The 24,743-nt window shown below is 40.8% G+C and overlaps 1 protein-coding gene across 4 annotated transcripts in view; it reads left to right on the forward strand.

Annotated features, from left to right (window-relative positions):
- ZNF236 (zinc finger protein 236) overlaps positions 1–24,743 on the forward strand; it is a 95,654-nt gene that overhangs the window by 11,865 nt on the left and 59,046 nt on the right. For 3 of the 4 annotated variants that reach the window (XM_072152357.1, XM_072152360.1, XM_072152361.1), the window contains exons 3-11: positions 108–272; positions 1,570–1,748; positions 3,233–3,357; positions 8,044–8,216; positions 10,614–10,760; positions 10,977–11,048; positions 20,896–21,102; positions 23,024–23,237; positions 23,715–23,993. In XM_072152357.1, the coding sequence (XP_072008458.1) occupies positions 108–272; positions 1,570–1,748; positions 3,233–3,357; positions 8,044–8,216; positions 10,614–10,760; positions 10,977–11,048; positions 20,896–21,102; positions 23,024–23,237; positions 23,715–23,993 (1,561 nt within the window). The remainder of the gene's footprint in view (positions 1–107; positions 273–1,569; positions 1,749–3,232; positions 3,358–8,043; positions 8,217–10,613; positions 10,761–10,976; positions 11,049–20,895; positions 21,103–23,023; positions 23,238–23,714; positions 23,994–24,743) is intronic. The other variant, XM_072152359.1, reaches the window with a different exon arrangement.

Below are 24,743 nucleotides of genomic sequence, written 5' to 3' on the forward strand. Positions count from 1 at the left end.
TTCAGGACATATAACTGTAGATAGAGTAGTGAATTCGACAATCTGTGTACAGATAGCATGCACATATCCCACATTTATACAAAACTTGTTGTTTCTTTTTTATGCAGCCTCATCGTTGTGATCAGTGTCCATTGTCTTTTAATATCGAGTTCAACCTTGCACTTCATAAGTCCACACATAACGTGGAGGATCCCATGTGTCCAGCATGCAACAAGAAGTTTTCCCGTGTGGCCAGTCTCAAAGCTCACATTATGCTCCATGAGAAAGAAGAGGTGACCTACAAATTTCCCCATTCTTTTTCCTTTCAGTAAATGATATTATTACTGTATACATTATTGAACATTTTTTCAATGTTTTAGATTTGTTAGAATGTTAGAGATTCCCTGTGTGGCATAAATATATAATGATACATGAATTCATGTAAAGAGTGCAAGTTATTTTATGTGTGTTCACATCCTGCAGAGATAACTGTCTGGAAATAGAAACAAACACTGCATGGGACAGTAGTCCATACATCATAGGGATTTATATGAAGTGAGGAGTCCATAGATTCCACCAAACAGTAGCACCAAACTATAATCATCAGTACAGTGTCTGTGGCACTTTTTAGCGAGAAAAAGGGACTCTATGCATCATACACCTAACAGGCGGTCCGCTACTTAAGAACATCCGACTTACACAAAACCCCTAGTTACAAACGGACCTCTGGATGTTAGTAATTTACTGTAGTTTAGTCCCAGACTACAATGTTCAGCTGTAACAGTTATCAAAGGTGTCTGCAGTTAAGCTTTATTGTTAATCCTGGTTCTTATGACAATCCAACATTTTTAAAATTCAATTGTCACAGAGATATATAAAATATACAGTTCCAACTTACATACAAATTCAACTTAAGAACAAGCCTATAGAACCTATCCTGTACGCAACACGGGAACTTTCTCTATCGCTATAATGTCCCGTCCCAAGCAGTGTGGTTGGTCTGTGAAGCAGGACAAGGCACGATCTGTCTACAGCTGTGAATCGGCCCTTACACAGTACTTTTCTTCTTCATTACCTCTTATTATAACATGGAGTAATGTTCCCCAGCATCTGGTATATGAGATTTCATTCTTAAGACATTTCAATTCACAGACCTGGGCCAAACACTAACAAACCCTACTATGATTCTTTGTCATAAATAAAAGCCGTTTTTTTGTTATCTTCAAAACTATTTTGTTTTGAAGGCATTTTCCATCTAAAAACTTTCCACATTATTGATGGAAAGTGTATGATCTCAAGATCTTGCCCTGGTGAGATGCCCACTGATCGATAGCAACAGGGAGTTCTGAGACCCATTTATTGTCTTGGTGCACAACTGAAGTAACACTTTGAATAGAGTAGTGGCCACAGGGTCAATCAGGGTGCTGGAGACACTCAAGAGTAGATTCCACTTTTTTTCGGATTGTCTACACAGTTTATAAACCCATCAGTTGTGCATTGAGCAGGAATAGGGCCTTAGTTGTTTTTTTTTTAAATTTAGATGGAACAATTCTTTTTTTTATTTAACTGCATTTATTTATTACCTCACAGATCCTCATTTGTTCTGAATGTGGAGATGAATTCACACTACAAAGCCATCTATCTCTGCACATGGAGGAACACCGCCAGGAGTTGTCTGGTAACAAGACATACAGCTGCAAGTCATGCAAGAAGACGTTTGAATCTGCTCCACAGCTTAAAGATCACATGAAAACACATTTTAAAATAAGGTAAAAATAAAAGGTTTTCTGGTGGGGAAAAAAATGGCTGTAAATGTTTCCTTGCCAAGAAAGTTTACTAGGTGTACTACTCTGACTTAAAGGGGTTTACCTTATATCAGTCGTGGTGTTTAATATTGTGGTTGCCCCTGGATCAGACCATAAATGTTCTGCCTATGGAATAGCTTCTCCTGTCTGTCTCTCCGCATTACAAGACCAGCTCAGACACGGGCACTTCCTGCAAGCAGCATACAGAGACTTACTCTACAAGCTACAGATAGATAAGGCCTTTATCTGGGAGGGAGGCATATAGGGGAGTTAACTCTGAGTGTGTGTGGTATAGGTGAATTAGCAGATCTGAGAGTGTCATTGTGTTTTATATCCATCTCATGGATCTCATCATCTCTCATTTCGGAACTGTTCTGTCTCTCTTTTTCTATGTGTCAGATGCTAGTAGAATGTTCAGAAGCTAAATAAAAGTGTAGATAAAACCTGTACCCTGATAATCTAAGCACAGTGTCAGCACACTGCATCTCATAGTACCGAGGATTCATGAAATGTCTGCTTAGAGTCCTTACCCCGCCCACCCATCTTATAATGACCAACACTGAACAGCAATAAAATTGTAAAGTAAGGGGGTTAAAAATTATCTTCATTGTGTAAACATTACTTGGGGGTTAAAATTTGAGAACTTTGTTTCATGGACAAAACTATTCTGAATCTTATCTTTGTGGGAATACCCATATAATTGAAGAACAGAAGTGCGGGGAGTGTAGCCAAGACCAATACAATCAGGCACAGGACGCAAACTTGAGCACATTCAAAGGTGTGTGACTAGGGCAATAAATGGAATTAATTTACTAGGATATGATGAGAGATTAAAGAGCATGTTATGTAGTGCAGAACAACTGAGCATGACTGAGCATGGACAAAAAGGCCTTTTCTGCTGTGTGGCACTGGCTCTGCTTTATTTGCCTATTAATGTTTCCACTGTAATTTTGCCTGTTAATTTTTCCACAATTAATGGAAATTACCTGCTACTGTGCAGTTTTTTCAGTACATGCCTAGGTACGACACAAGCCAAAGCAGAAGGTCCGAGCTGAATTTTTGACAGGATGGGTCAGTATTGGCCATCAGTATGAAAAAATTCTTAATGGGTTGGAAAATCCCTTTAACCATCACAGTAAGATTTTGCATAAGTCTTTTAAGAAGCTGAATAAAGGGCAGACTGTAGAAATTCTAGCTATCATTTATCCGAATTTCGTTTTTGCTTCTTCTGCCACAACAGCAGTATTAATATCTACTGCAGAGGCCATTCAGAGCTGTATCAGTTTCTTTATCAATAATTTATTCAGAACATCACTTTTAAGAACACAAAATCCTGCTCTTGCAGAATTCCTGGAGTACTTGAATGTCAGCAGTAGAGAAAGCATTCTTCTGCTTTTATGCACCCACGTCATTTTTCACAACTTTTTTTGCTATCGTTTATTTTTCAGGGTCACAAGCACCAGGTCTTATAATAGAAACATAGATAGAAGTGGATTTTCCTACTCCTGTCCACACTGCGGGAAAACATTTCAAAAACCAAGTCAGTTAACTCGCCACATAAGAATACACACAGGTAAGCAAATCCGTGGTCTGATAGCAGTGCAAGGATTCTCTAGGATGTTCTGGAAAAAGAAAATACAAGCTTGTTGTTTGCTGTGTCCTCAAATCCATCACAAAATACACATTTATGCATAAGCCCTCTTCCTGTGTAACTGGATAGAACTCTGAGTCTGGCCCTTGATTCCAATATAGTGGAAGTTCATTTTTGTTTTCTTTATAATGCAGATTGTATAGGGGGTGGTTCTGTTAGACTGTTAAAGGGGTTGTCTGACTGTTATAAAAATCTACCTGCCAGGCTCGGGAGGGCTTTTTTTAAAAAAAAATCAACATGTACTTACCTCCTCTGTCGGAGCTGTGTCCCTGTTCATTTACAGAGGCTCAAAAGCTCTGCTCCATGAACTTTCGGGCAGCCTGGCACATCCACCTGTCCCAGTGCCTGATTCAGCAGAGCGAGACATCTGGAGCGACAGAGAAGACGAGTACATGTTTTTTTTTTTTTACTTTTTTTTTTTTTTAAACCCCTCTCCAGCAGATCAGGTAGCTTTTTATGACAGTCAGAGAACTTCTTTAACCCCTACACGCACGAGGATGTTATAGTACTTCCTTGTGGGAAGCCAGCACCAGAAGCAGCGACTTTCAGCTCTTTCAGCTGACTTCTCGCTCTAACACTCGCAATTGGAGCCAGCTCCGATCGCGAGTGTTAACCCTTCACACGCCGTGTAAAGGTCTTTCCCCTATGGATCGGATCCCCCATGCCGCTTACCGGGGGATCTGAACCTCTTCTGGGCAGCCCCAAGAGCTGCCCGATGCCCTAAGCAGTCAGATCCCCTTTCTGGTTCTACATTGCATTAGTATTGTAGAGCAGTGTATTGGACTTGAACCAGTGATCAGAGCAATGCTGGTTCAAGTTCAGGTTTGTATAAGTAAAAAAAGGTTTAAAAAAGTAAAGTTTAAATATTAGAATAAATTAAAAAAATAAATAAAAATACAAGCCCGTAAAATTTCACTTTCCCAAAAAAACCTGGAACATGCACGGTAAACGCCGAAAAAAGATCATTTTTAATTCATACCTTTAAAAAAATGCTCTAAAAAGTGATATAAAAAGTTACGCACTCTAAAAAAAAAAACCTCTAAAATGAACAACTGTTCTCACAAAAAATAAGCCCTTAACCAGATTCCTCACCTGAAAAATAAAAAAGTTATGCAAGATTTTCTCCAAATTAGTTTATATTCAGTAAAATGTAATAAAATACCCCCCCCCCACACATATTTGGTATGACTACGTCCGTGACATTCTGCATATTAAAACAGAATCGTTATTGGACCTGCACAGTGAACCCCCCTACAGCCTTCGACACATTTCTGTCAAGTTGCTGTTTTAAATGTGTCGCAAACTCTATAACTAAGCATTAACATATGGTGGACATTTTTTTTGTCTTGTATGGCACAGTGCAGCCGCAACACAAAACTGCTGCAGACTCTTCTTAAATACAGGCGGTCTCCTACTTAAGGACACCCGACTTACAAACAACCCATAGTTACAGACGGACCCCTCTGCCCACTGTGACCTCTGGTGAAGTCTCTGGATGCTACTATAGTCCCAGGCTGCAATGACCAGCTGTAAGGTGTCTGTAATGAAGCTTTATTGATAATTCTTGGTCCAATTACAACAAAAATTTTGAAACTCCAATTGTCACTGGGACAAAAGAAAAAAATTTGTCTAGAACTTCAATTATAGAATATACAGTTTCGACAGATTCAACTTAAGAACAAACCTCCGGACCCTATCTTGTATGTAACCTGGGGACTGCCTGTACATGTGCAAGCTCCAAAGACATTCTTTTAAATGCAAAGTACAGCAGAAAACTGGTGCAGCCACAGTAATAGATCCAGGCCAGCGTGTGCCACGTGGTCTGGAAAGCATTTTTCTTTATGGAAAACTACCTGCATAGAGGGACTGTTTTCTGATCCTCATAGCGGGCACTGTATCAACCAAAGAGCAAGACCTCTGACAGATTGACACAGCAGAGGAGGCACAATGAGGGTAGATACACAGTGCTTAAAGTGGCTACGGAAAGTATTCAGAGGCTTTTAGAATTTTCACTTTGTTTTATTGCATCTAATTGGTAACATCATAAAGTTCTTTTTTTTATTCATTAATGTACACTGTGCACCCCATCTTGACTGAAAATACAGAAATGTTGATTTTTGTTTGCTAATTTATTAAACCAGAAAAACAGAAATATCACATGGTCAAAAGTATTCAGACCCTTTGCTCACTAATGAGTAGAAGCACCTTTTGAGCTAGTACAGCCATGAGTTCTTGCGTGTAAATTTTGGACTTAAAAACATCAACATCTGTAATCTAAGCTGTGCGGGTCACAGTGTTGCAAAATCTATTAATGCTTTGCAAAAAGAAGTGCAAAAATATGAAACAAATATAATAAAACACCCAATATTCTTCTTTTCCTCAGCATGGAAAACTAATTTCCATGTTTGTTACCCATAATCCTCAGTGTAATGCCCCCTCAAATAGTCAAACCAGTTATACTGCAGTGATGAGGAACCACAATTCAGAAATGGCTCCTTTTGGAAGGGATTCTTTGCATCCTGCAGTTTCAATTCAGCCACTAGAGGTCAGCCTACACTCATGTATAAACACTGCCTTGTTACCATCAAGAGATTTTAGTTTTTCATTGCTCATCATTATAAAAGTCTTTTTATCCCAAGTATCCGTGTACAATGTCTCTAAATACATTAGGGGTTTTACATGACTCTGGGTATTGTGTGATGTTTGTTAATTTATGAAGATTTGAAGTCTTTATCTACAAATGGTACAAACACAATGGCTTTTATATATTTTTTCCTACTCCTCAAATGAAAAATTAAAGCTTCTGGTAATATGTCCCAAAGGGGTTTTCTGAGTTGATGACCTTTTATAAGATAGATAATTAGTATAAGATTGGTAAGGGAATGACGCATTGCTAGCCCACTGAGCTGCTATTGGTTTCTCCAGTGCCAGTAGCAACAGAGATAACAAAGCAGAAAGCACACAGTGTTACACAGTGTACTGTGAACGCTATACACTATGCTCCAACACTGGTATCAGACTACAGGCACGTGATATATATATATATATATATATATCCATTTGCCTAGATTATAACTCGCCCCTAGATGTGAAGTACTTGGCTCTGTTCAAACAGCCATTTTATGTTGTGTGGTTCTACCATTGATAAAAAATAAGAAACCAGAAAAACTCACTCACTGAGTGTCTTGTAGGTGTTGCAATATAGAAACCATGATAGATGTGTTAACAGAGCCATATGTCTGTATGTACTTGTGTTGAGATTTTAAGGGACAGGGATTGAAACAGAGCATATGCCAGAAAGTGGCAGAACTCTCCTCTAAAACAGTGATTCAAATGTTTGATAATTTGCTGTCTGAAATCTTCAGCTTTTTTTTACTGAAGGCTTTTCCCACCATGTCCCCTTATGCACTTACGGTACTTCCAATCCACATGGTATGAAAAATTGTGTGATCACTTAGGATGCGACTGCTGGAACATGCAACGAACATAAAAACGGGCCAGCACGTTCTCCGTTTTAATTCTATGCCTTCATACCTGCAAAATTGTGTAAAATGTGATGTAAATCCATGTAAACACTAGCGATACATATAGTAAGTTTCTGTTTGGGTTATACCATGTACCTCAAATTTCATAGGCTTCTCTTGAAACTCCTAGCAAGATCTGTAACCTACAACTATTATCTGTAATCTGCAAACCATGTGGACTCCGGCGCTTCTGGCGCACAGACTAGCCCACTACCCCTTTTTAATACAGCAAATATGCCTCTTTGTCATACAACTAAGAAAACGGCCTAATAATGGTCTAAAACCTTTAATAAATGTGGCACACAGCATTTCAGGTGTAAATGCCAGCAGTATAAAGGTGTAGATAGATTGATACATCTCCCCCATAGACAGGGGCGTAACTACAGGGGTAGCAGTGTCAGGGGGCCCCTGCATCTGCGTTAGAGTGTGTATTGATGTGAATATGCTGTATGTGTGTGTGGTATGTATATGCTGTATGTGTGTGTGGTATGTATATGCTGTATATGGTATTGCATGTATGGGATGTGTATATGTTGTATGTCTGTGCATATGATGCATGGGTGTATATGGTACTGTATATGTTTCTGTGTATTCTGTATGTATATATGGTTTGTATATACTGTGTGTGATTGTAAACAAATATGTATATTTTTTTTAAGGGGTAAAAGGGCTCCATTCATTAGTCTGCTATGGGGCCCTTCCTCTCCTAGTTACTCCCCTGCCCTTAGAATTCAGAGTAAAGTCTTTGGACTTTACAAAATTTACACCCTTTATTATATGGCAAATATTGTTCAAGCGTATTAAAAAGGCACAAGGCTATACACATTACTCTTCTTCACAAAGTAGAGTTTTTTTTTGTTGGTTAAAAAAGTACAATTCTAATGCATTTTTTCATTAGTAAATCTACCACAATGTTAACCTCATAACACTCTGTGAGTTAATCAGTTGTGATTGAAGGCATGTAGGGTGTATGTGCTCCACAGTTAGCCCATTTAGCTAACTAAATGGTAAATGACCCCTAATTTTATCAAAAAGCTTTAATACTTGCTGTGTTGACACTTACACATTACATGTTTTTCTTCAGGTGAAAGACCCTTCAAATGCAATCTTTGTGGAAAAGCTTTTAACCAAAAGGGGGCGCTAGCCACTCACATGGTAAAGCACACTGGGGAGAAGCCTCATGCCTGTTCATTTTGTCCAGCTGCCTTCTCTCAGAAAGGCAATCTCCAGTCTCACATACAGCGAGTTCATTCAGAGGTAAATACATAGCCATCTTGTTACTGACTATTGACAGAAATGGCATCTGACAAAAGTGGCAGCAGGAAATGATAGAAATAATGACGTGTGAATGGTGAAGCATCTTTCCTCCTCTGTCCCCCCTGCCATTTACACATAAGTGTGGAATGGGGAGGTTTGGAATGGATCTACATTACAAGGAAGATGTTCAGACCAGGATCAGGTTCCTAGCCTGAAGACTTCGGACATACACCAATTTTTCCTAAAAATAAAAATGCATTTTTATGTATTTGCATTTAATTTTGGTTATAAAATTTTTATTATGATATTTTAAGTAAGATTGTATTATATCTCGTTTATAAGTGTATAATCTGTTATAAGTATAATCTGATTTCAGTAGGTCATAGCTGCAGGAGCCTCTGCAACGCGTTTTGAAACCTAACGCTGCATACATTTTCTGGAGTCTACTTAGTCCTCTTCCGTGTGGCCCTTGCAAAGTTATGTTGGGGACCCCCCTAATTCACAATTCTGTTCTGGAAGGCAGAGTTGGTTGTGCAGGGCACCCAACCTTGAGGGTCCCAAGCAATCACTTCGGTAGATTTATGTGTAACTCTACCCCTACCAGTATCAAGGGAGCACTACAGACAGACTTGGGCGTGAGTGTGTTAAGTGTTTAATGGCAGAAAAATAGATTTACTTTTAATATGTTTAGCACTGAGATCGCTTTACATTATGAGCATACTAGGTAATTGGCTCAGGGCAAACTGGTATTATTTTTATTTTAAAGGGGTTGTCCAGAGATTGAAAAACATGGTTGGTTTCTTTCAAATAAAGCTTCTCTCTTGAATATGGGCAGTAGTGTGATATTGCATCTAAGCGCTGTTCATCTGAATAAAGCTGATCTGTAAGACCAGCCCAGACCAAGGTCAGGCGTGATGCTTTTTTTGGAAGAAAGCAGCCATGTTTTTCCACCTCTGTACAACCCCTTAAAGTGCACAATATAGTTGTTATTTAAAATGAATTTCTGCCATTTGATTATCTAAATGTTGTGCTAATTAATATAAGATTTAGATGATAGCACACAGAAGAAAATTTATGATATAGAGGAGCCAATATCCTGTTTCATTTTAACCTAAACATATGGCTGCCTGCAGTCACCACTAGAGGAAACTCACTGTAATTACCATACATACTCCAGTATAAGGCAAGTTTTTCGACACAAAAAAAGTCTGACGTCATGGTGTGTGCAGCGATGGCACGCATGAACATGGAATCGGAGCCGGAGCATCACAAGAAAGAAGACGACCTGATGGGGGCTGTCGGAAAGGTGAGTACAGTATTTGTTTTTTTCCTTTATAGGCTAGGCATACCTCAGGTAGGGCGCTGGCTATACACTGGGTGCATGGGCAGACTGGCTATACACTGGGTGCATGGGCAGACTGGCTATACACTGGGTGCATGGGCAGACTGGCTGTACACTGGGTGCATGGGCAGACTGGCTGTACACTGGGTGCATGGGCAGACTGGCTGTACACTGGGTGCATGGGCAGACTGGCTGTACACTGGGTGCATGGGCAGACTGGCTGTACACTGGGTGCATGGGCAGACTGGCTGTACACTGGGTGCATGGGCAGACTGGCTGTACACTGGGTGCATGGGCAGACTGGCTGTACACTGGGTGCATGGGCAGACTGGCTGTACACTGGGTGCATGGGCAGACTGGCTGTACACTGGGTGCATGGGCAGACTGGCTGTACACTGGGTGCATGGGCAGACTGGCTGTACACTGGGTGCATGGGCAGACTGGCTGTACACTGGGTGCATGGGCAGACTGGCTGTACACTGGGGGCGGGGCTGCTGGCTATATACTGGGGGCAGAGTCTTCTGTGTCTATACTGGGGACATGGACTGGCTGGCTATATACTAGAGGGCATGGGCAAAGCTGGCTGGTTATATACAGGGGGTAAAGAGGCTGGCTATATACTAGGGGGCAAGGGGCTGGTTAGTTATAAACTGGGGGAGGACTAGCTATCTATATACTGGATGAAGCTTGTGACCAATGCATTTCCCACCCTAGGCTTATACTCGAGTTAATAGGTTTTCCCAGGTTTTTTTGTGTTAAAATTAAGTACCTTGGCTTATACTCAAGTGTATACGCTAGATTTGTACAGTTTTCACAGTTTGGATGGTGTTCTCAGGCCTTCTCCCTACCTATCATAAACTTCCAAATACATGACATCACCATATGAGTTGTCCCAAATTGTTTAAAGGTATAGTAATGCTATTCTGTGTAAACATTTGACTTTGTAGAAAGTTATAATAATGAAGAAATGCATTCTCTGTCTCTACAAATCCATTTTGTATATATGCATGCCATTGAACTAAAATGTAATTTAGATTTTTTTATTCACATTTTAGGTAAAGAATGGAGTTACATATAATTGCACAGATTGTAGTTGTGTATTCAAAAGCCTGGGCAGCCTTAATACACATATTAGTAAAATGCATGTGTTGGGAACCCAGGCTGCACCTTCTTCTACAGGAGCAACTTCACATGTCACAATGGTAAATGGATGTTTTCAAATGCTTGTGTTTTGATAATGTATTGTTTAATGTATATAAATGAAATGGATCCAAAAAGTTGAATAGCTTGAAAATTCAGTGCACAATATAGTAAAATTAACTAGAAAAGTGTGGTCCAGAAAGTATTTTAAAGTTTGCTTTTTTTTTCTTTTTTTACTACCATAGATCAATATTAATAAATGATATCTCTCATTTTAGGATGCATCACAACCATCTGTAATATCTGATACAAATCTTATGCAGCAGTCTCCTGATGAGAAGTGGAAAAATGTAAGTATCATAAATCTAAAACAAATGCGCATTATAGCCATCCTTCTCTCCCCTAGTTGCCTTTTTATGCATTGTCGACTGCTTGCATCAGATGGATGTTTTATAAATTTGCGGATTCACATTAGTTTCTGTGATGATTAAAGTTTTATTGCTGTTACAGTTAGTTGCTTGGGTTTTTTTCTATTCCTTCTAGTTGAAATCATATTCACTTGCAGTCATGCAAATGAGTTAAATAAAATAGTTCTTTACCAAGTTTTTTGAAGTTTTCTTTCACGATAACTTCATCACCATTTTTATTTAATTGATTATCAACTGTTCCTAAGGAACTCTGGAATTCTAAAATGTGCACAGTGTATGTCACACTCCGGTGCCCCCTACAACAGTGTGTGTCAGCCATAGGTTCCCCCTCATAACAGTGTTTACCAGCCATAGGTGCACCTATATGGAAATTATTTTTCTTGGCTGGCTACATATGCTTCTGTTTGTTCCTGTGTTCAAATTGAACATGGCCTTGTCACATGATGGACATGACCAGCCACAAACTCCACTGCTTTGTATGAGGTTGCGTAAGAGTAATGCTGCATGTTACCCTATCCATCTCATTAAATCTGACAAGGGGTTGTCCGATATTAAGTTTTATTTCTGTAATATAGGGCCCCGTTGTTATAATAAAAACTCAACATGTTATAGGCACCACCCTTGGACACTCCAATGCAGTGCAGCACCTGCCTTTAACATCTAATGCTCTAAGTCTCTGTACAATTCTTAGGCCAGCAGTGATGAAAGGCGTTAAGCCAAAGAGAGGTTATAGATTGCTTGTTATTTTTATAAGGGCTCCATATTATAGTGGTTGGCCACTTATACAATTCAACAGGGTAATTATACGACCCAAGTATGGTCACCTATCTTATACTTACCCTTTTAAAGTTTGCCATGCGCTGTGGGGCGACGGTGGTCACATGCCCCACGCTTTTTGGCAGAAGGGTAAGTCTGGCCATTACTGTATGCCTCCTTTGTCATAAACACTCCCATATCAGTGGTTGGAAGTCCCAAAAGGACACAGGACATCACAGGAAGTCCCGAGTACTGCTACCCACGGGTCACATGACCCACATGAACTGCAAACTTTACCAGGATGACTAATATATAGCTATATATGACCCTAATAGGGACTTGTACTTACCCTGTTAAAGTTTTATATAAACGGACAAACCCTTTCATGAAAAACATAATACTCACCAACCGCTTATGAAGGTACTGATTAAAACGTTATTTTGTTACTATTTACTGCACACTGCTTCCTTGGGGGTACTATGTTTGAACTTTTTGTCATAAGAGAGTACTTAGCTTGAAAGTTTGAGAAACACTGACTTACACAATGCTGTTTTAATTGTTGGGTGATTTGGGAGTTGGAAGACTTACATTGTAGTCACAGATTTGGTCAGCGCTTACACACTGGCAACCACTGTTGACTTATTGAAGGGTCATCAGCGTACAAAATTAAGCAATTCTTAAAAGTAACTTGTCACCATATTTTCACTAATAAACCAGGTTCCCATAAACTATGACAGTTAATAAACTATATTAACTATTGCTCACACTGTTTAGCTAAAAAATGCGTAGTTCCTATTCCCAGAAAATGAACTTCGTAAGCCTATCTAGCACCCTGCCAGAAAGAGCAGCGAGTCATGAGAGGTGTGTGTTATTGATTTCGAATAACATGGTGACGCAAACCAAATCACCTTCTTCCTCCATCCCTTCAGCTGATGTCATCCTCTGGTCTGCTTTGCCGATATGGGCTCAGTGTGACAGTAACTTGCATGAATAACACATGCCACTAGGGACTCCTGCTCGTGAGGGTACCAGGTAGGCTTACAAAATTTATTTTCTGGGGTTACATAATGCCTTTTTGGCTATAAACAGTATGGGCAATAGTTAACATAGTTCTATGGGAACCTGTTGCTAGGTTTACTAGTGAAAATCTGGTCACTGGTTCCCTTTACTCTATCTAGAACAAAAATAGTTATCTTTTTACATGTCACGGGGCACAGAACAAAATAGATTGTCCTATTTTGTCCTTCGGATCGTTCTGGCACACATAAAACCTTGTCCCTGCTGCATTTGTCTGGCAGGGAGAGATCTCCTTGCAGGGTAGTTTAACCCCTTGCAGCAGCTAAGGAGCGGGACAGAGGGTGTAACACGGTTCCCTCTTTCACTCCCCCTGCAACACGATCGCAGGGGGGGTTGCCATGGCTAAGACTGGCTCTCATAGACTCTCAGTAAATCACTAACAGAAGTACTGCAGTTGTATACAGGATCAAGGTATTCCCTAATGGGACAGTAAAAAAAAAAGTTAGTTTTTAAAAAAAATAAATAAATGTAAGAAAACAACACATAACTCATCCATTCCTTATATTTGCTTCTATTTTGCGTAAAAAAAAAAATTGGTACCAACTCAGAATATGGTAACACTTAGGGAAATGTGGTTTCCTCATAAATTAGTTTTTATTTGCTAAAGTAGTAAAACATAACAAATCCTGTACATGTTTGGTATCTCCTTAATCTAACATATAGAATGATTTTTGTCATGTTTATTATACTATACAGTGAACAGCAGAAAAGCTTTAGTTAAAAAAAAAAAAAAAAAAAAAAGGCAAAACAGCTGTTATATTCTGTTCCGATGCAGCAACGAGGATATAAATTTGAATCATCATGCTATTTTTACCATAAAAATTAACCCATTGGAAATGACAAATCTTACCACAAAAACAAGCCCTCATATGCCGATGTCAGATAAAATATAAAAAAGAATTTCAGCAAGCGTAAAAGCGGTCTGTGTCCTGACAACCATTTTAGGCCGTGTCCTCAAGGTGTTAAAAGCTTAATAGCCACATAGCATCTGACAGACTTTCCTGAAGCTGAATGAGTGTCCCACACTGGCCTATAGTCCTCACAAAATGTTCCTTGCTTTTCTACAAGGTAATTGGTAAAACGCAAAACCAGAATAGAAAAGGGCCCTGCTGCTTCTGGAAGTAACATTTTCTGATCTTTAAGGACATTAAGTTGCAAGTTGCTGAGCCACGCTCCTGATCCTGTGTCTGAGGCAGATTGCTTATTAGCATAGAACAGAACACCGTAATATTATAATGGGGACAGAATTTGGCAGTTTAAATAAGATGCTTGAAATTAGAAGATAAATTGTCTCTTCTTCTTTTCTTGCTAATATATGAAGGCCACAATGGCACATCTAAAGTTCTTGTTAGAAATAAATTATGGGATTAGATGTCTCATTGGCCAAGTACAAGTTGCTATGCAAAAAAAAAATTAATCTTTTTTTACCTGTCTGTGCTCAAAGGGGGTGAGCGAGGATTTAAAGTTCTCACCTTTTCGTATAGTAGCTGATTAATACCTGATTGGTCAGTGGTGTGACCGCTGGTACATCCATTGTGCACATGCCTCTTGTATGAATGCAGCATGGTTAATCTCAGTAAGGCCCCTCAAACTACCTATTGTAGTCAATCACTATATCGGGTTCTTCTTTTGCAGGTCCTTTATAGATGAATGCAGTAAGTAATCCCTGATCAGAGATTTTTTGCTTGTGCTGTGGATCAGGGATATTTGCTAGGATGGTAAAAGGTCCTGGGACCCGGGACCCGGGCCCCAGTGCATATGAATTGCACATTCAGTAATGCCATAACATAACCCCCTCACATTTGGTTGTGCCAATAACAACTTATATGCAGCTACAGAAAACACAGGAGAAATCCCTAATTTATTTCCAGTGACTGCAGGTGATGTGTCCTCATTCTTCTCCATTAGGCCCGGCATCACCATGTCTCCTATTTGGCCACGTGTCCTTCCTGTGAGGGTCACCACACCAAGATCTTATGTTCTTCATTGTTCCTACATTTTATCCCCTGACAGGGATATGCTGCTGCTACCACTAACACTCTCCCCAAAATACTGTAAGGCTGTGTTCATATGTGTTGTTTGCCCTGTGCCTGTGTTTAAACAATACAAGACACCAGGTGCTGGTTACCAATCACATGCGGTTCACTGGAAACACATATGTGACCAAGCCGAGGCCCACAGCTGGGTGCTAGCAATGAGTTTGTAAACGCAATGCCCCCAGTAATGTTCTCACAGCCACCGGTAATGTCCTCTGCAGCCACCGGTAATGTCCCCTGCAGCCACCGGTAATGACCGCACACAGCCCCCCACCCACTAACATGCACCAGAGCCCCCAGTAATGACCCCAACAGCCTCCCCGTCACAGTTCTTAGTTCAATTACCCCACTCATGTTCTCACCTCTTATTTAGGTACCCCTTCCCTCAGTTTAGTCCCCATCATGGTTCACCCTCAGCTCACTGTTAGTGCAGCTCTGTGCATTGCCTTACCCTGCAGCCAGGTCATGGGATCACATGACATCATCACAGGTACTGAAGCCTCCGGGTACTAATATTCTTTTGGAGGCAACAGGACCTGCAGTGACCCAATTCAAGCAGTATGGAGAGCAGTGTGCTCCATGCACACTTTCCATAGCGTTTTTGCTGCGATTCATGAAATTGGCAGGAAGAAGGGGGGAGCACTGCCCCAAGATGCTGACCAAGATGGGCATCTATATTATTACCATTACTGCATCTTGTAGTTTTGTTTTGAAATGATATCAGTTGTCATAAAATGTTCCTATATTTTATAGGTTTGCCTTTTAGTGACTCTGTATGGCTTATATTCTATGGATAGATGGGTGACCCTGTAAAACCTTTAACTGAGCTGCATTATTCATATAATTTTATAATGGTATATGTTATGGGTAGCTGCAGAACCAAGGCAGTTCCAAGAAGTACTCAATGTAACTTGCATGTCATAAAATTATGGTCAGTGTAGATCTGGCCACCAATCTTTTGTTAAGCCTGGTTGATTCCGTAAAATATGGCTGCACATCTTCAGTTGTGTTTCATTATTGATGGATATTATTAAGCTCAGATGTCATCAGCTGGAAAGCTTCTGTACTTTTCTATTTAAAACAACAACAAGGGGGGCATGGCCAGATAGCGATGCAGAGTGGACGTGTCTGAGCTGAGCTCCGTGCCTGGCCGAAACTAAAAGGGGCAAAACAGAGTTTATATGGGGAAAATGAGCTCAAGACGAGCATCAAGATGTCTGCGGGCGCAGTCACCTCATGCCACACCGATCTTTAATTATTTTCCTCCGCTCCAGGGACTAAACGCCTTCTGTGGGACTCCTGGATCCCCACAACTCCCACGCTGGGGAGAACCTGAGAGGAAGGAGGTCAATGGAGTATCCCACCCTGGCCTGCCAACCCCAGAAATGGCAGTCCCTGCCCTACAGGGACACCCTGAATTACAAGCCTTACTGGCTCTACTCCTGTCTAAGGGGGATATGAACACACTAGCATTTGAACTCAAAGGTGCCTGGCACCATGATCTGCAGCAGGTTCAAGTGGAGGTTAATGCTATACAAGATAAAGTGAAGCCCTTGAAACGTTCAGGGCAGAGGTCACAGCTGCCAAGAGAAAGCTGAAACCCATTCTGTGCAAATGAGACAGCTTGTATCCCATCTAGATGATTTAGAGAACAGAAATCGCCGAAACAACATTAGGATAAGGGGCCTGCCAGAGGCGACGCATGGATCTGATCTCATCCCTACTCTAACGGGCATATTTAATATGCTACTAGAACGCCCGGGGGACCCGTATAGAAATTGACCGTGCCCATAGAGCGCTCCTGGCATAAAGTGCTGACCCAGCAAGACCATGTGATGTTATGTGCAGAATTCATTTTTATTCCATAAAGGACCAGATAATGCAGAAAGCAAGGCAAAACGGTGATCTCGACTTCGATGGATCATGAATCTCCTTGTTTCCTGACCTCTCCAGACGCACGCTCAGGCAGAGAGCTATTCTGCGCCCATGCTCCAAGTGCTGCAGGAGAAAAACATAGCATATAGAGGGGCGGCTTTCCATTTGCCCTTCATGCATGTTCCAGCAACGGCCAAGCATCCCTGACCCACCCAGAAGATCTTCCTTCCTTTCAATGTGCACTGGACCTCCCTTCAATGACTCTCCCTGATAGGGACCTACCCTCAGTTGAGCGGCTTTCTCAACCTGGTGGCCCACCGGCTAATGGACCAGAACGGGGCCCGAGATCTGCATCGCCACCCTCACAACGCCAGAGAAACAGGGGGCGCTCCATCTTTGATTAACCATAAGGAACTGGACACCTTTAGATTGATGACGGAGTCTCACCCTAGTGGAGACTCGTATCATTTACCTTGCTCTTAGGCATATGTTAGACTAATGTTTTGTTAGCTTAGATGTTCTCATTAATCTCTCAACAGTTTTATCCTGGACAGCCATGGACTTCTGCGGCCCCCGTGCCAAGTCTTATTTGTCAGGGCTGAGGTCTCGTACTACCTCTCTCTCACCGGGGCATGGGAGCCGCAGAAGAACGACGTCATGTCATGTCCCGAAATTTCCCCTTGCTCATTCAACATGATTGCTAGCCCCTAATATTTATATTTATGTTTCTTATGTTTATATATTACATGTAGGCCTACACGGATTAGGTTTTTATTTTGTCTCCTTACATTTCCTAGTTTCCTGCTAACCACTTCTAACCACATCGCAACCACCTACCCCCATAGGTGTGGCCGTAGTAAGACACTATGGTTGAGATTTGTGCCTACGCACTACTTAACTTAGTACCTCTCCTGGGCTTGTTTTGTGTTCGGGTTCTTTTTGACTTTACATCCCCTCGCCCACTACCCCAGCCCTCTACTCTTCCCTAATATCTCCACCCCCCCACCCCCCTTTTTTCACTAAAATGGTCTCTAATCCCCATATTCATATACTCAGTATAGCCGAAAGTGGTTGGGGGGTTTTCCCTTAAAGGACACCTGTCATCAGGTCTGTGTCACTTGTCCTGTCACCTCTACCTGTCGGAGCAGCTCACAAGGATCCCATCCCAGCCTTTATCTAGTTATTTCATACATTAATCATTGTAAAATCATCTTTTCTTTATTATGTAAATGAGGCTGGTCACATGGTCAGAGGCAGTGATGTCATCCCTGTTACCCCTCCCCTCTCCTCCCCCTGCTCATGTCTGTGTGTAATGTATAGTAAAGCATGGCTAGTGTGTGTGCTGCATCTGCTGACATGCTGCATCCTCCTAATATACAGGTGAGAGACACAGACATCAGCTACACATGAATCTGACATGTTCTGCTGTAACATGGCTGCCTGGAGCTGCTGTATCTCTCCTAAACACACACACATGCACACACAGGCTGCAGGGGGCGTGGCCACCAGCACCAGGAAGCACATCATTATACAGCCTCACACCATTATACAGGCTGTCAGTCATGCACTGGGGGTGTTTCTGTGCCTCCCACTCATGAATAGAGTGGACAGCTTGAATATGCTAATGCTTCATTGGACATTTCACAGGTCATTTGCATACAGCTTTAGGACCTCATTGCTTAGGTTTACAGGCATGTAGAGGGACAATAAAGGGATAGAGGCAATGCTCTCTAATGGCAGTTTCTGAAAATATATTTAGTTTAGGGGGGTTATTTTGCATGACGGGTTCTCTTTAAGTGAAGACAATGGCTGCCTCGGCAGCTTTACCATTTAAAATAGCAACCCTTAATGCCAAAAGGTTTGAACGTTCTGGAAAAGTGCTCCCAGGTCCTCTATTCCCTTCATAAGCAGAGGGTCCAAATCTTATGTGTTTAAGAGACTCACTTTATGGCAGACTGCATGCCAGTGACCAAATGCAGACAATACCCTACACCGCTCCACTGTACTAATTCTAAGAGTAGATCCAGAGGGGTATTATTGTTTATACATAAATCTGCGCAATGTACGGTTATGGAAACAAAACTCGACACTGAGGCCAGACACCTCTTTGTGAAATGCGACATTCAGGGTTCTATATACACAATTGCCAATATTGAATATTGATCAGACGAACTGATCTGCTTAAAATGCCAGAGGAATTGACAGTGTGCGAGTGGTTTCCTTATTCTCTTTGGTGATTTTAACCTCGCCATTAATCCACTCGCCATCTTCAGGTAAATCCTCTGTGTCCTACAGCAAGCTTAATCGCCTGCGTAGACTCCTTCACTCGATGCAGCTATGAAACATTTGGCAGTTACATCACCCTGAGGAGAGGGATTATTCATCCTACTCCCAGGTACACAATTCCTATAGTAGAATCGACTACATCTATGTTCAGCACAACCTTCTCTCGTCTGCCTTGAGCTCCGAGGTTGTTTCGATCATTATCTCAGACTATGCTCCTGTCACTTGCACCCTCTCCCTACTACCAGGAAGGCATTCTCCTTTTAATTGGAGACTAAATTAATCCCTCTTACAAGACCAGCTTTGCCTCTTGGAACTAAAAGAGGTTACCAATAAATTCCATTTTGACCACCAACACGGCAGCACACTGCCCGCCTATAAATGGGAAATTCTAAAGTGCAACCTAAGAGGGATCCTCACAAAAAATCGGTCCCGTTTTGAAAAGGGCCACCAAACTGACATCTCTCATGACCACTCTTTATGACCTTGAGGCCAAACACAAAAGAAATCTACTACTCGGGACCCTGAGGGAACTTACCGCAACACGACACAAAGTTAACACCCTCCTTGAAGCCAAACAAAAAAGATACAAGCATTTGTGTTCCCGTTCATTCTATGAGTGGGGAAACAAGCCAGAACACCTATTGGCTAAAGCGCGACAAGAGAGCCTTGGCATATATAGCCGCGATGAGGACTGGTGCGGGTACACCTGTTCATACTACCGAGGATATCGTGGAAGCCTTCTCTTCCTATTATCACTCCCTATACAACATTCCTCTGCCCTCAACCTCATTTACCCACAGCACCCCCCAATATCACTGATACAATATATACAGAACACTGCCTTACCCACCCTGTCAGGAGAGGACGCAGAGTAACTTGAACTTGACGGATACACTGCTGCCTTTTATAAAACTATGATCCAAGAAATCTCCCCTAGCCTATTGGTCATTCCTAAAGAAGGAAAGGATCCCCAGCTTTGCCCTAGCTACAGGCTTATTTTGCTCATCAACGCAGACACTAAAATATACGCCAAAATAATCGCTTCCTATATATCTTTTGTGTAACTGTTAAACTGTTTTGTGTAACTGCCTTAAACATCCATAAGCACAGACTACTTACTTGAATCGTGAATTTTATGCAATTTTATACCTATTATGCTTTGATGCCATGTATTTACATCATTACATTTCAATAAAGGAATTAAAAAAAAAACAAGTGCAGCTCAAAGACCTTTAGGTACATCCCCATTAAAAGTGTGATGAGAAGATCCAGTCTTCTAATATTTTTTTTGTGTTTAAGTCTGGAATTTGATAATCGCATCTAGTCTGCATCAAGTATACAGTTTAAACCTGTTAGAACGTGAGAAATTGAAAGTAAATTACTTTTTTGCATGGTTGGTGGGACACCAGCTTCCCTTTTAGCCTAAATTCAAAGCATTGAATGTAATTTAAAAGACAATAAAATGAATAACACAGAGATCAAATATAGTAATATGGGAATGATATGAGCATAGTGGACCAGCAAAGTGAACAAATGCATTTGTCAGGGTTGTCCAACTTGAAGTTTTGATTCGGCCACTTTATTCTTGTCCTTATGGATTACTTTTCATCTTTATTCATGGAGCTAGGATTAATTGACAAGGCCTTATTTGAAGAATATTGAGTATGTTTAACCATAGTTTCCTCTTCTTCTGTTATAATAGAAGTTAGCATTAATTGGTTTTATGTTTTTTCTTCTAGCAGGCAGTAGTTTTTCGCCCTGTGACAACTCAGACAGACACAGCAAGTGTCCCATCATCTGGTCAACAAGTACCGCAGTCCGTTGTGACAGATGTTATTGAGCAGATATTGGAGCTGGCAGAGCCTGTGTCTATGGAAACTCATCAGAATCAACAGTCGGGGCAGCCACTGAACATTGCAGTGGGAATAAATCGAGATATTTTACAGGTATGTATAATTCTGTGAGGGAGATGTTTGAAAGTGTTGGCCAATAGACTAGTGCAGAGTTAGGGTACATTCACACGGCTATCTGGGGGGCTGCAAATTTATACATTCCCATAAACGACAATGGCAGCCCGGCGGTGTGCCACCGTTCCACCCCGTACACAGGGAAAAGAAAGAGCATGCTCTATCTTTCCCTGTGTGTGCGACTGTGCGGTGCTGTTCTCTGGCTGCGGCCAGGCGGGCATACGGCTGTGTGAATGTACTCTTACTCCACAGTCTGCACCTGATAAAATACTCCTCACATCACCAGCAAGATTTTAGTGAATTTTTTGGTGCCTCTGTGAGGCTGTGCTCCCTTTTTCCCTAATTCCAGTAAACTGTTGTATTTACCTAGAAGTAAATGCTTGGCAAGTTCACAATATTCCAATTGCATCTTCTGTGGTGTCCAGGATACCATACATGTCGCTGTTGTCTCTGTGTGCCCTGTACCAACTCTTGCAACTCATTTTACTAGAAAATATATGTCTTTACTTAAAGGAAACCTGTCACTACATTTTTCACAAATACAGCTGCTGGCATGTTCCCATAGTAAATAAAATTTTCCTCAGTTCCCCATAAATCAACTTTATAACCTTGCTTTGCTTATAGCCAAGTCTAGAGTGAGTTAGAGGAGGTGTGGCCTCTTTGGGCTTAATTCAGCAGTTGCTTCCCATGTCTTCTCAGTACAGGCGGTCCCCTACTTAAGGACACCCGACTTACAGACGACCCATAGTTAAAGACAGACCCCTCTGCCCACTGTGACCTCTGGTGAAGCTCTCTGGATGCTTTTCTTTAGTCCCAGACTGCAATGATTAGCTGTAAGGTGTCTGTAATGAAGCTTTATTGATAATCCTAGGTCCAATTACAGAAAAAAATTTTGAAACTCCAATTGTCACTGGGACAAAAATTTTTTTTGTCTGGATCTACCATTATAAAATATACAGTTTCGACTTACATACAAATTCAACTTAAGAACAAACCTCCGGACCCTATCTTGTATGTAACCCGGGGACTGCCTGTATCAGCAATGCATGTCCTGTGACTAGGGTCCTTTAGCCTCCTAACATTAGCAGACTGTACCCCATGCATGTAACTGATGAAATCACAGCATGCCTCAATGGAGGATGGGGAGGACTATGGAGGCCACTGTGCTCTTAGAAACTTTGAGTGTTTCAGAACACTTAGGACCATGTGATATTTCAGTTTTTGATGGGGTGCAGAGAGTATATTAATGAGCAAAAAACTACTTTTTCTGATCTTGCTAATTGGCTGCCATGAAACAAAGAGTGAAAACTTTAAAGGGGTCTGAATACTTTCTGTACCCACTGTACATAAAGGGCCACATTTATCATTTTAAATCTTGTCTATGCTGGTTATTAATTTGAGCAAAATAATTGCATAATCTAATTACAAAGGTTTTTTAAAGTCATTCTTGCTAATGTTATTAGGGCAACTCCTTTATCATGGTTTGTGGGTGTGCAACGCTGTGTAATGTTGTTGTGACTTTTTAAAAACATTTTGTGAAAAAACTTGCAAGGTCACTCAACGTCCCTCCTGATATATGTGCTGCAATTATTTGACTCTTGTAATTATTCAGCTATTATTATTTTTTTTATATACCTCAGACACTGCCGATAGATTTATTAATGGACCAACCCCACTTTAATATCTCTGACTGCAGCAGAGCTCCAAAGGCAGACTTAGAACTATCGCAAGGAGCCTGCCTAATGATAAATGTACCCCAAAGAGTTTTATCCTGAATTTTGGATAAATTCTCCATTAGTTTGGAGATTTGGTCAAATCATTTTGATAGATAATTATTTTTCTTTGTTAGGAGAGAATTGACTGATTGTGGTACTTTCTCTTCTTCATACTGTCATGTTAGCAAGCTTTAGAAAACAGCGGACTGTCATCAATACCAGTTGCTCCACTTCCTAGTGATCCCAGTCAAGGAAAGACAACCATTCAGGAAATTGAATGTATATCAAATCAACAGATGGATTGCAATGACCAAGGGTCTGTAGTAGAGCCAGAGGATCAGGATAAGATTGAGAAGCCTGAAAAAAGAATCTTCAAAAAGAAATCAACATTTGCACAAGGTAAAGCAAGGTCAATTTTTCTGCACATTGTTTGAGTTCTCATCTTGTTAGATGGTAATTAGTTTATATTTGAGTACCAATTGTCTCATTTAATTGTACTATGTGTCCAGTATTGCAAACATTTACTGGATTTGTTTACTGCTCTAAACTATAAAGTCGCATGTTATCTAGATGTCGGATCTTGAAGGATCTTGATGACCATTCCTGACTTCGAAGGTCCACACATCTTTTCTCCTAGTTCCATATTGTTCTGTCTCTCTGTTTCTCCAAATTTTTATAGTTCAATTGTGGCAAAGTATCATAGCAGGAAATGCACTCAATAACAACTCATTCCTTTTTGGAGCATTTTATGATCTGCCATGACTACATGCTGTATAACACTTGGCCTGTATCTCCTTCCTATAAGCTTTTGAATAGGACTTTATTGTGTAAAGAAAAAAAAAGTAACCAACTTTATTTTTCCTACAATTTTATTAGTTTCTGGTTCAGTTCGTGAAGAAAGTGGAGTACGATGGCATGTTTGTACTTACTGTGAAAAGGAGTTTAAGAAGCCCAGTGACTTGGTTCGACACATTCGAATACATACTCATGAGAAGCCATTTAAGTGTATGCAGTGTTTTAGAGCATTTGCTGTGAAGAGCACCCTCACTGCTCACATAAAGACACACACAGGCATTAAGGCTTTTAAGTGTGAATTCTGTATGAAGTGCTTTTCTACCTCTGGAAGCTTAAAGGTTCATATCCGCCTGCACACTGGTAAGTAGAAAAATTGTCTGCAACCAATTCTAACTGCCCCATGTTTTCTAATGGCTGGTGGCACATTGCTACAGTAACTCTCCTACAACTCTCAGCCTTAGGCTACATTCACAGGATTTATACCTGCCGTACTGTACAACGGCGGACATACATAGGCGCTGGGGAGAGGAGGATGGGATGAGCGCCTCTCACTCCCGACCCTTTCCATAGTACTATATGGCGCAAGGTGCCGTATTCCGGCGAAAGATAGGACATGTCCTATCTTTCTCTTGGCTATGGAACGGTACGGCACTTCATAGTGACGGTATTTTATATTCCATGCCATGTACTGGGAAGCGGGGAAAAAATTCCAAATGCTGTGAAATTGGTGAAAAAACGCATTTGCACCTTTTCTTGTAGGCTTGGATTTTACGGCTTTTACTGTGCACCCCAAATTACTTTTCTACTTTATTCCTTGGGTCGGTAAGATCACGGGGATACCAAATTTCGGTGTACGGAGCTGTGTGTGGTGTCATTTTTTGTTGCAACTTTTGATGATGTTTTTAATGCTTCCTTTTTTAGGACTGTACTACTGTACTATTTATTGAATTTTTATGTTTTTTAAAATGTCAAAAAAAGTGCCATTTTCAACTTCAGATGCTATTTTCCGTTACAGGATTAAACGCAGTGAAAAACCTTTATTGTATTTTGATCAGCGATTTTCGGATGTGGCGATACTTAATGTGTTTATGATTTTTACTGTTTATTTAT

The sequence above is a fragment of the Engystomops pustulosus genome, chromosome 5, assembly GCF_040894005.1.
Source record: "Engystomops pustulosus chromosome 5, aEngPut4.maternal, whole genome shotgun sequence".
In the NCBI taxonomy this organism is placed as follows: domain Eukaryota; kingdom Metazoa; phylum Chordata; class Amphibia; order Anura; family Leptodactylidae; genus Engystomops; species Engystomops pustulosus.